General features: G+C 51.0%; 2 protein-coding genes across 2 annotated transcripts; both read left to right on the forward strand.

Annotated features, from left to right (window-relative positions):
* Positions 1–6: 6 nt before the first annotated feature.
* JMJD4 (jumonji domain containing 4) lies at positions 7–5,194 on the forward strand. The gene is made up of 6 exons (XM_043910783.1): positions 7–531; positions 763–928; positions 2,944–3,069; positions 3,373–3,640; positions 4,154–4,300; positions 4,757–5,194. The coding sequence occupies exons 1-6, from the start codon at positions 267–269 to the stop codon at positions 5,057–5,059; spliced, it is 1,275 nt and encodes a 424-aa protein (XP_043766718.1). The 5' UTR covers positions 7–266; the 3' UTR covers positions 5,060–5,194.
* Positions 5,195–5,335: 141 nt separating this feature from the next.
* Positions 5,336–10,878, forward strand: LOC122699182 (protein yippee-like 5). The gene has a single exon (XM_043910787.1). It carries the CDS (start codon positions 9,795–9,797, stop codon positions 10,158–10,160), a length of 366 nt encoding a protein of 121 aa, XP_043766722.1. The 5' UTR covers positions 5,336–9,794; the 3' UTR covers positions 10,161–10,878.
* The last annotated feature ends 269 nt before the right edge of the window (positions 10,879–11,147 follow it).

Consider the following 11,147-nt stretch of genomic DNA (forward strand, 5'->3'; position numbering starts at 1 on the left):
CACTTCCTTTTTTCTCTTCCCAGTTTAAAGAGCGGAGACGTGAGAATGCGCGAGTGGGATTCTGGGCTTCCGCCCTTCGCCGGCCCACGGCGGGGAGGCCTCACCGCTGGTTCCACCGTCCGCACCAGCCCCTCTGTCCCCGCCGCTCCTTCGACATCCCCCGAGCCCGGCCCCGTCCCCAGCAGCCCTCCAGACTCCCCGTCCCCCCGCGGCAGACTCCCAGCCCAGGTTACCCTGCGCCCCACGGACGCAGAACCTGGCCCGGGATGGACAGGGAGACGCGCGTATTCGCCGAGAGCCACTTCAGAGGCCTCGAGGGGCGTCTCCCCAGCAGGGTTTGTCTGAAACTGGACCGCGTGGACTTCATCGAGAAGCCGGACTCCTTTTCCTACGCCGACTTTTTCAAGGGCTACCTGCTCCCCAACTTGCCCTGTGTTTTTTCCAGCGCCTTCACCGAGGACTGGGGTAGCAGGAGGCTCTGGGTGACACCCAGCGGAAAGCCCAACTTCGATTATCTGCTTCAGAACTATGGTAAGGACTGGGCAGGAACACCCTGGAGTGCAAGCAGAGGCCTAGACTCTGACCTAAGTCAGACTGTGAGGGCGCAAATGAGGAAAGCCACAGAGGGCTTGAGGGAGGCAGGGCATGAGAAGAATTCACTGGAGATGGTGTAGCAGTGAATTGGAGGGCGGCCAGGGTCAGGGAGGATGGACAGGCTGGAGGACTCTCAGAAAAGTCTTTTGCCTGACCCTTTCCTTTCAGGAGACGTGGTTGTACCTGTTGCAAACTGTGGGGTCCAGGAATACAACTCCAACCCCAAAGAACACATGCCCCTCAGAGACTACATCAGCTACTGGAAAGAGTACATTCAGGGAAACTACTCCTCTTCACGGGGCTGTTTATATCTCAAAGACTGGCATCTGTGCAGGTAAAGGGGCCTGGAATACTGGCCACAGCACTCCTTCTCAGTTCTGAGTGAGCCCTGGCTGCACACAGAGGAACTGAGCTTTAACCCATTGAGGAATTTAACTTGATCTCTTCAGCCTGGTTGAAAGTGTCATTCTCTCCAGTCATGGCCATCTCACTATGCCATCACAGGCTTGGCTGCTGTGAAGAATGTGGGCCTGGCAGAGGCGCATATGGCTGTGGTTACCCACCTCTTCGTTGTCAGTTTTGCCTAGAACCTTCCTTGTCAACTTCACTTCCATCTAACTGGCAGCACCCAGCCTTTGCCTATCCTCTCAGGCACCCCTGGGACCAGCCTCCCGTGTCCAAACCTACTTCTCCCAAGTCAGACCTTTTGTCATTCACCTTGGTTGCTGCCAGTCTCCAGACTGCCCTGCCTCAGGTCCTGCACGCCACTGCTAGGCTCACTAAAGTCCAGATGAGCTTCCCAGCAGGACTGTGTCCCTCCCATTTAAAAATCTCCATCACTAACAAGCAGTGGCAACTGTTTATTGAGGCCTTCCAAGGTCTGTCCCCACCCACCACACACTTCTTCCACCTGGAGCGCTCGAAGGAGGTTGTCCTGAGAAACATCTCACTCATGTGGGCAACCCCACCCCATCTGTGGTGTTCCCGCTCTCTGAGGTGGTCCTCGGGTTTTGTAGCCATTTCCCCTGCCAGGGTTATGCTTTTCACAAACAGGGAAGGGGTCCTACGCAGACCCCCACTCTCTGGCACAGGGCCTTGGCACAGAGTAGGTGCTCATTTAATAAATGAGTGAACAATCGAGTTCTTGTTTCACTGATGCAGGAATTAAAACTCCCCCCCACCCCCAAAAAATGAATTCAGGCCCTTGTGCTTCCCAAGAGCAATCCAAGAGTACATGAAAGGCATCAGCAGCATCCTGCTCACAGCTTGCCTTGGTACTGCCTGCTACACAGTTTCTTACCTGGCAGACAGAAGCTAAGATGCAGCCACACTCTGGCCTTGGCCTCAGGAATTCATATTCCAGCAGCCCAGATGGACTCGTAGACTCAGACGCTCATGTCCTGTGAATTTGTGCTTCAGATAAGCAATGAGTGGTTTTTACATACTTATCCTAGAAACTTGTTCATTGTTTATTTGAAATTCAGTTTTGACAGAGTGTCTTGCATTTTCCTGGGCAACCCAAAAATAAAAAGAGCAAAGGAAGAGCTGCATCAGGCAGGCAGGCAGCCACAGGGGAGAGAATATCTGAGCAGGGTTGTGAAGGGTGAGCAGGCGTCTGTTAGCGTACAGAGGCATGGCAGTGGTGGAATCTGCATGGTGTCGGGGAAACTACCAGTGGTTTGGTACTACTGAGGCTGTATCCTAGCATGGCCTCTGACCAACAGTGTTGTATGACTGTGTAGCTGAATGTGCACTCTCCCTTGGGCTGGTTTAGAGTGTTCCTCTATTTGGGATCCCATTGGTTGGGTTGTCGGGTGAACCAGGAGAGTGAAGGGTTGAGAGACAAGGCAGAAAGGACCTTGGTGTACCTGGGCTATCCTCACATCTGGCCTCATGGCTTTGGATCTGCTTGATAGAGTCAGTGGTGTGGGTAAAAAAGTGGAAGCTCCCAAATTCGGGAAGCCATCATGATGCAAATGATGCCTTTATAACCCCAGCTCAGCCAGAGGCTGAAATCCTGGAATGGGTGTGGAAGGGGCCCTAAACATCTAGGTCACTGCCTGCACAAGTTGTCTAGGTTGTGTCATAGCACCCCCAAAACCATTTTATCTGCTTATATCTCTGGTTCAGTCATTTGGGCAGGGATCAGCTGGGGTCATCTGGTGGCTGGGCTATGGCTGGGTGGTCTGAGGTGGCCCCACTCCTGGTGGTTGGTGCTAACTCCAGAAGGCAGGTCAGGGTCATTCACATAATTTCAAAACTCTCATGATATTTCATGCACTCAGGATGTGGGTGCTGGGAGGTTGGCTTGTAGCCACTTATGCTGCAGCTTCATGCCACTTTCTAAAGGGACTTCTCGACAGAAGACGTGTTCACCCTGCCCATATACTTCTCATCTGACTGGCTCAACGAGTACTGGGATGCCCTAGACGTGGATGACTACCGCTTCGTTTACATGGGGCCCACCGGCACTTGGTAACTGCCTGTCTGCTCCCATCCACCATCCTACGCCCCTGTCCCCGGTCACTCTCCTGAACCTTTCTGTTGGTCTGTTGGCTTTTGCCCAAAGCCTCTCAGAGATCCCTGTTAGCCAAATGGAAAGAGCTCCTGCACCTCCTTTGTGATGTTCTGGGGCTGGAGAGGTTTGGCCCTCCCACCTGGCTCACAGGCCAGGTATGAGAACTGGGGACCCCTGAGGCCTCTGAGTCTGGCCAGTCTATTCCAAAGAAGCAGAGCCCACATCCGAGCCACATGGCACCAACAGGAGCTCTTGCACAGGTCGCCGTTCCACGCCGACATTTTCCGCTCCTTCAGCTGGTCCGTCAACATCTGCGGGAGGAAGAAGTGGTTCTTCTTCCCACCAGGGCAAGAAGACGCCCTGCGGGACCGTCATGGTGGCCTGCCCTACGATGTGACCTCCCCCAGCCTCCTGGACAGCCGCCTGCACCCCACGCGAGATGGCTGTGGCCCGCCGCTGGAGGTCACGCAGGAGGCCGGCGAGATGGTGTTTGTGCCCAGTGGGTGGCACCACCAAGTCCACAACCTGGTAGGCGGGCGCTCCACACCCACGGCCTGCGGCCCGATGGGTCAGGGAGCGGGCCGCGGGGCTGCCCGGGGCTGCCCCGCAGCTCGCCTTGCCTTCAGCACCTTCCCAAATGCGTCCTGCAGAGTGGGCAGGCTGTCCCTCTGGGAGAGCCTGGGTATGGGATGGGGCAGGCCATGGGCAAGAGTGGTGCTGCATGTAGCCATGTTGGTTCCTGCACACAGCACCGCTGACGGCCCCCAGCCTCTCTGCCTCCGTACATGTTACTTTCTTGAGTGACAGTGGGCAAGGGGTCCACACACGTGGGGTTGTCCCAGCCTTTGGGGAGCCCCACTGTGGGTTAATAATTGTGGATTAGGATGATCCCAGCCCCAGCTCCCTCTTCTCTGCTGGCTCCCAGTGGGAGCTCGGAGTGGCTCTTCCCAGCTGAGGAAGTCTGAGTGGATCTCAGGACAGGGGGAGGGGACAGTGCCCCCTGTGGGATCATGAGGACAGCCTGCGCCCTGCCCCTTCCAGGAGGACACCATCTCCATCAACCACAACTGGGTCAACGGCTGTAACCTGGCCAACATGTGGCACTTCCTGCAGCAGGAGCTCCGTGCCGTGCAGCAGGAGGTCATTGAGTGGAGGGACGCCATGCCTGACTGGCATCACCACTGCCAGGTGGGACAACGAGTGTGAGCAGTAGTGGGGGCACCGGGTGAGTGAGGCTTGCCACAGCTATGTAGGAGAAGGAGGTGGGTAGGGGCCCACCTGGGCCAGGACCACAGCTGGGGCAAGAATATGCTCACCAGGCCCGGGCCTCAGCCAGGGAAAGGTGTGGAAAAAACCCCGGGGCAGCCTGCAACCTAAAGGGAGGTGTGGTCTCTGAGGTCAGAGCTGCGGTCTTAGGGGCCCAGTGGCAGCTAGGCCTACCTATGTGAGTGAGGGTCTGGGGCTTCCAGGCTGCAGGACTCAGACCCATTTGATCACTGACCGACCCCCCGGTGTGTCTCTACATCCTCAAGGACGGGACTGTGTGTCAGGGCCCTTTGCAGCCTAGACTCGGTATAGGGTCAACAGAGCTTGCCCAGAGCTATGAGTGAGCAGCAGCTCACTGGCTGTTTCTTTCTGACCCAGGTCATCATGAAGTCCTGCTCTGGGATTAATTTTGAAGAATTTTATCACTTCCTGAAGATCATTGCTGAAAGGAGGCTTCTCCTCCTTGCGAAGGGGATGAGCCCTGACCAGGCAGAGGGTGGCGCGGACACTGGATTGGGCCCCCAGCAGGCCGCATTTGACATTGGCCGCATAGCTGAGGTGCTGGAGTCCGTGGTGGTCCACCCTGACTTCCAGAGGGTAGATACTAGTACATTCTCACCACGGCCAGAGGTACTACTGCAGCAGCTGAAAGAGGCTGTAGCTGCCACGACGTCCCTTTAGTGCATGCTCTGAGGACTGGCTGAAGCACGTCTTTGGGGAATGCTGGAGGCACCAGTGTGGAAGGCGGTCATCCTGCTCCAGGATCCCTTCTGGAAATAAAGCTCTGCCCTCCTGTGTGGCCTGGGACCTGTCACCTCCCCGTTGAACTGTCACTTGAGTGTCCCAGGCACAGTTCCTGCTCTTAGGGGTCTGGTATGTCCTGGCTCTCTTTTGGCATCCCTGGGGCACTGACACCTGTCCAGAAGATCCAGGCTCCTTGTCCTTGTGAGGCTCAGCCAGGACTGGGAACTGGATCTTGTGAGAGGGTGCATGGGGAAGTGTTGGTCATTTGAACCCAGAGCAAGGAGGCTAGGAATGTGCTGGGGACTCGGGAGTGGGCGTGGCATGTGGCCAGGTTTACTTCCCCCCACCACCCTTCCCTCAGCAAAGGCTAGCACCCATGCTGACAGCCTCCCATCCTCAGCAGTGCAGGGCCCCCCCTGCAGTAGCACCACATCCCTGCATGAGTCCACACATCTCCCACTAGAAGAGGGCCCTCGGTGTAGGGTAGAGACTGGATCCCAAGGCGGACCCAAGACCCAAGACCTGTGTCTGCATCCCACGTTGGAATCACTGTTTAAAATAGAGCGTTCCTTCCCTCTTCTGGCCTATGACCCTCTCCTCCCCAGCAGGATCCTGATGTGTCTATTAGAGCTCCAGGCCTCATGTGCTGTCCTTCATGCAGGTCTCCCAGATGTCATAGGTACATCATTCAGGTGCTCTTTGGGCCCTGGCAATAGGGCAAGGCAAAGTCTGTCCCCCTCCTGCTTGCTACAGCAATACCTTGCCCCTGCAGAGACTTTGAGCCCTCCCTTGCAGCTGCACACCCAGTGAGGGAGAATGCCTTGTCTGAGCTCTCCCTGTGGGCCAGGTAGGGCCCAAAGGCCTGCTGGAACCTGGGTCTCTTCCACACCTCATACACCATCCAGCTTAACTCACTGCACACCCACTATTGGCCATCTAAAGTCACTTTGCAAACTGTTTGATTCAACAACCACTCTGTGTACTCATTCTGTCCTGTCTAGAATTTATCATTGCACTCCTTTCACACTTGTCTGTACCATCCAGTTTCCACTTGTTGCACACCCATATTATAGGCAGTAGTCACAGTTTCAGGATTCTCCGGAGAAATGGAACCAATAGACTATATGTAGAAAGAGAGGTGTTAAGGGCTGGTGAGTGTGAAATCTGTGTGATAGGCTGCAGACCCAGGGAAGAGCTGACATTGCTGTCTTGAGTCTAGAGGCTGGAAACTCAGGCAGGGCTTCTGTGATCCAATCTAAAGGCAGAAATGCTTCTTTGGGAAACCTAGGTCCTTTGCTGTTAAGATCTTAAACTAATTTGGTGAGGTCTACCCACAATTTGGAGGGTAATCTGCTTTAAATCTCTTGAGTTGAATGTTAATCACATTTTAAAAATGCCAACAACATCCAGAGACACATTTAGCCAAATAACTGCACCCTGACCTGACCACACTGGCACATAAAATGGACCATTGTAGTCACTCCTCACATACTCACTGGTCACTCTGCTTCATCCAGTGCCCAGTTCTTACATGCCCCCTCTGACATTCACCAATATCTCCTTGCACACTCACTGTGTAATTAAAAAGCCAGTGACTCATTTCCAGGTCACTTTGCAAATCTGTTTGCCATCTGGAGTCACTGCATACCCTCCATGTGCAGTTCACCAATGAGTCTATGCGTGTGCATCCCACTTTCACTCCAGCACACTCTTGTAGCATTTAACAATCGCTCCTCCCATGCTCGCCATCAAATTTTCTACTCTCACACTACTGTGTGCCAGCCTATAGAGTCTTATTGCACACACACTGGGGCCAGGTTATCAACTGCCCCTCATGCCCCTCACTCTTCCAGCTTCCCCTCCGACACAGCCATTGTATGCCATTTAACAATGCTTACACACTCACTGCAGAGTAACGACTCTGCACGTTTCTGTGAATTTATCAGTCTTTCCTTGCACATTAGTTCTGCACCATCCAGGTTCATCAATAATCAACTCCGTTATGGTCATTATGTGTAGTTCAACCATTGTTTGCTCTATCTTGCTCCTCCTGTGTCTTCTTGCACTCCCACTTGCATTTAACAGTCACTTTGCACAAATCCTCTAGGGCCTGGCAGAGGTGAGCCCTACTGTGTGTCTGAGTGACAGAACCATCAGGAAGGAAAGGGTAACTCAGAATTGCCCCACAATTCATCTGTTTCTTGCCTTTAAAGGCTGTATATTCAGGGGAGGGTATTGAAAATACGTGACAGTATAATCTGAAGGCTGTGTAGGATCCCAGGGGCTCCCTCACTGTGCCTGATATTAACTCTTTTGTTTCCAATCCTAGGAGAAGCCTCAGGAGGGCACTCAGGTGAGGGCAGGGCAATGTGTTTCCCATCCAGGTTGGAAGCAGTCTAGTGTTTAACTGGTAGAGCCGTGTCGGTGCTGTCCATGGATTGTTGGTCCTAGTGGTATCCCTCCTCCCTGCCTATCAGGCTGCATCTTTCAGCCCTTTGTACAGGAGAGGCTGACATCTCCATGACATAACCAAGCCCCAGGCAGAGAAGAGTGGCCATGGTGTACCTGATACGGGCCTGGGAACCATCTAGGACGTTTCTGTGTTAAAGTTTGCAGCGATGCTGGGAATCCTTGTACACAGGCAGCACTACACAGGAGTGCTGGTAGAATGACATCACAAGTCTTTCCCTGGAAAAGAAATAAGCAGGAAAGGGAATCCTGAGGTCAGAGGAGTATTCCAACTTATGTGAAGTACTGACCTTGGGAAAGTGGGGTGATGGAAAATCTTGCCTGCTCTCAGTTTGTTTGCTAATAACCTTCCTCTGCCTTTTTCTTTTCCATGTTGTATGTTTTCTCTTTTTCACAAGTTTCTCCACTTAGGGCTTACAGAATTGCAGAGTTTGACCAACAGTTTCCTAATCGGTGGTCAAAAGATACCTCAGTAACAGAAGCAGAAAGCTCTCCCTCCATAGTGTAGAAATCAGCCATTGTCCTGGGGTAGGTAGTGATCCTGGCAAGAGTTAACTTTTAAAGATGCCTGCATTTCAGTGGTTGTTGCTATGCCTGTGACAATACCTTCAGCTTCCAAATCTCCCAAGTTCTGAGGGGCTTTCTCAGCTCCTTGTCCAGTTTAATGATACTGAAACAAACATCTCTGTGAAAGATGGACGTGGACATGTCCTTCAGAGAAGGATAACTGATGCTGCTTACTTCTTCCACATAGAATAAACTGATGGCCCTGCAAGACTTACTGAATGAGGAGTGAGAGTATCTGTCTCTTTTTAAACACAAAAAAATGAAAGAACAGAATCACAACTCCTGGGCTATAGTAGAAAATAATGGAGAAAACAACAAACTAAAAATTGTTTCTCTGGAGAAATGAAAAAATTGACAAACATTTAGATAAATTGACTAAGAAAAAGGTAGAGAAGACAACTAAAGTCAGAAACAAAGTTGGGGTTACCCAGAATGACCCTGGGTGTCCCATCCCTGCTACTGTTGCTTTGCTGAGTGCAGTGGGTACAGCCCATCCCACTGGTAAAGTCAGTGCTCTTAACTATAATCCAGACAAGAAACCAGAGAACAGAAAACAGCGGCTCCCTGGGCCCTTCATGGGGCAGAGAAGTGGGACATGCAGACTCCAGGAGTGGTGAGAAGGACCTCAATCCTCCCTTGTCTCCATATTACCTTCCTCTGGCCCTGGATGTCCAGCTAACTCTTGAGACCTCACCAAGCCTGGGCAATAAACCTAGCTCCACTTCCAAATGAGGACCCCAAGCCTCCAGCAAAGGTGGTCATGTCTCTGGACTTAATTGTTATGAATTACATCTGGTTGTAAGTCACCCATGCCCTCAAGCTATTCTGCTTGGAGGACTGCCAGTGTCCTCAGCCCAGTGGGCCATCAGTGGAGGACCAAGTCCAAAAGACTACTTCTCTTGGAAGTGGAACACTTGGGGTCACTCCATGCACCCAATTTATAGAGGAGGAAACTAAAGATTTCTGTAGCCCCCTCCACACTAAAGGATTTTGCTCAGATGCCTATATCAGTAGACACAAGACCCCAGGCACTGTCCTGCCCAGGATGCTCTACAGGTGTCCCATTCCAGAACCCTGGGGGACCTCTGCCTATCAGCCTGCTATCACTCCCCCTCCCCATGCTGTGGGCCTGTGGACAGGCTGCCAGGAGATTAAATGTCCCTACCCCATAAGAGAGCTTCCCCTAACCTCTTTTTCCTCTTATCACCTTAAGGTGTCCACTCTTCCTCTGGCCCCCATACCTATGGTGCCCACCTGGAAGTTTCTATGTGTGTATTTGAAGGATACTTGAAGCAATATGGCCCATTAAGGAGAGGGTGAACAGGGATCCGCCAGATTCCTATGGAATTTCATTCTTAAAACATAACCCATGGGAGTGGTTGACTAAGGGTATCAGGATAAGAGTTAGGCATAAGAGGTAAGAGGTTGGGGTTAGGGATCAAGTGTAGGACATTAGGATCAGGGTCAGTATTGAAATCTGGATCAAGATTGAGATCTGAGATTAAGATTTGAGTTTGGCTGACTAAACCTGAAGACTCTGGTGGCTAAGGGGCTTCATCCCAGCTGAGAAGTGAAAAGCCGCAGGCGGCCGCAGACTTCACAGCCGCTCGGGGTTTTTAGAGCTTCAGCTTTAAAAATGGGCAGGATTTTCCTTGATCATATCGGTGGTACCCGTCTGTTTTCCTGTGCAAACTGCGATACGATCCTGACCAACCGTTCGGAACTCATCTCCACTCGATTCACGGGCGCCACTGGCAGAGCATTTCTTTTTAACAAGGTAGTTAACCTACAGTATAGTGAAGTTCAAGATCGAGTCATGCTCACTGGCCGCCACATGGTTCGAGACGTGAGCTGCAAAAACTGCAATAGCAAACTGGGATGGATCTATGAGTTTGCCACTGAAGACAGCCAGTGTTATAAGGAAGGTCGTGTGATCCTGGAACGCGCTCTAGTTCGAGAAAGTGAGGGCTTTGAGGAGCATGTACCATCTGATAACTCTTGAAGAAAAAGAGAGAAATCCATCTTTTCCCAGGTCTCCTTCACTGAAAACAAAAATCTACTTACATACACTGTCACCTTAGCATCAGAGTCGGATTCATGAACTGCGGAACAAGAGGTTGTGAGAATCTATGATGGAACCTTCCTTTCTTTCCTTTTTTTTTAAATTTTCTATTTTCCATTCAACAGCAGTGTGTAGAGAGAATATTATGCAGATGCCTTTTTTCCCCCCTGTGTTTACATCTTGAGGCAGAATAGTCTATCTGCAGCTACATGGTGGGCTATGTGAGGAAAAAAATCTGGGCTATTAAGAGTGAAAAAGTATTTTATGTAAATTTTGAAAGGAAAATGTGTCAAGAGCATGGTTTTTAAATTTATTTGGGCTTCATTTTAAGACTTTTTTTTTAAAACCCAGTTATTTCACTTGATTTGCTAGCTTCAGAGAAGAGATCCGAATTTGTGACCAGCGCTAAAGGTTCAGTGTTAGTATTGCTTGTGCTGGCCATTGTGCCATATTCTTGTTGGAGATGAACCGTAGCATCAGAGCCCATTCTTCCTTGTCAGTCTTGACCCAAAGATGTCACCGTTCCTAGTTGTTTGTCACCACATAATTGGTGTTGATTGGAAACTTTTCCTGATATGGGGCAGAACTGCTTGGTTGTCTTTTCCATGTAACTTAAGCATAGTAATATAAATAAAGTAATAGTTGGAAAAAAAAAAAAGATTTGAGTTTGTGCTTGGATTTGGGTATGTAGTTGGGTTAGAGAGTCAGGGTCAGGATGTAGACTAGGGTCAGAATTAGGAATAGAGTAAAGGTCAAGGTCAGAGTCAGGATTTGGCTTTGAGTCTAGGGTTAGGATCAGGATAAGAGTCAAAGTTTGGATTAGGTTTTAGATTTGGGGATGGATTGGGGGTTAGGGTTATGTTTAGGTGTTCAAATTAGGGTCAGGGTTAGGTTTAGAAACAACTTTAAGTCTCTATAAACACTTCA

The sequence above is a fragment of the Cervus elaphus genome, chromosome 9 (genome assembly GCF_910594005.1).
Source record: "Cervus elaphus chromosome 9, mCerEla1.1, whole genome shotgun sequence".
Lineage (NCBI taxonomy): Eukaryota > Metazoa > Chordata > Mammalia > Artiodactyla > Cervidae > Cervus > Cervus elaphus.

Excerpts from the sequence above, each read along its gene's own strand:
- LOC122699182 (XM_043910787.1), top strand. The coding sequence starts at position 9,795 with ATGGGCAGGATTTTCCTTGATCATATCGGTGGTACCCGTCTGTTTTCC.
- JMJD4 (XM_043910783.1), top strand. The coding sequence starts at position 267 with ATGGACAGGGAGACGCGCGTATTCGCCGAGAGCCACTTCAGAGGCCTC. Across the intron at positions 3,641-4,153 it reads ACCACCAAGTCCACAACCTG|GAGGACACCATCTCCATCAA; the intron begins GTAGGCGGGCGC and ends TGCCCCTTCCAG. Across the intron at positions 4,301-4,756 it reads ACTGGCATCACCACTGCCAG|GTCATCATGAAGTCCTGCTC; the intron begins GTGGGACAACGA and ends TTTCTGACCCAG.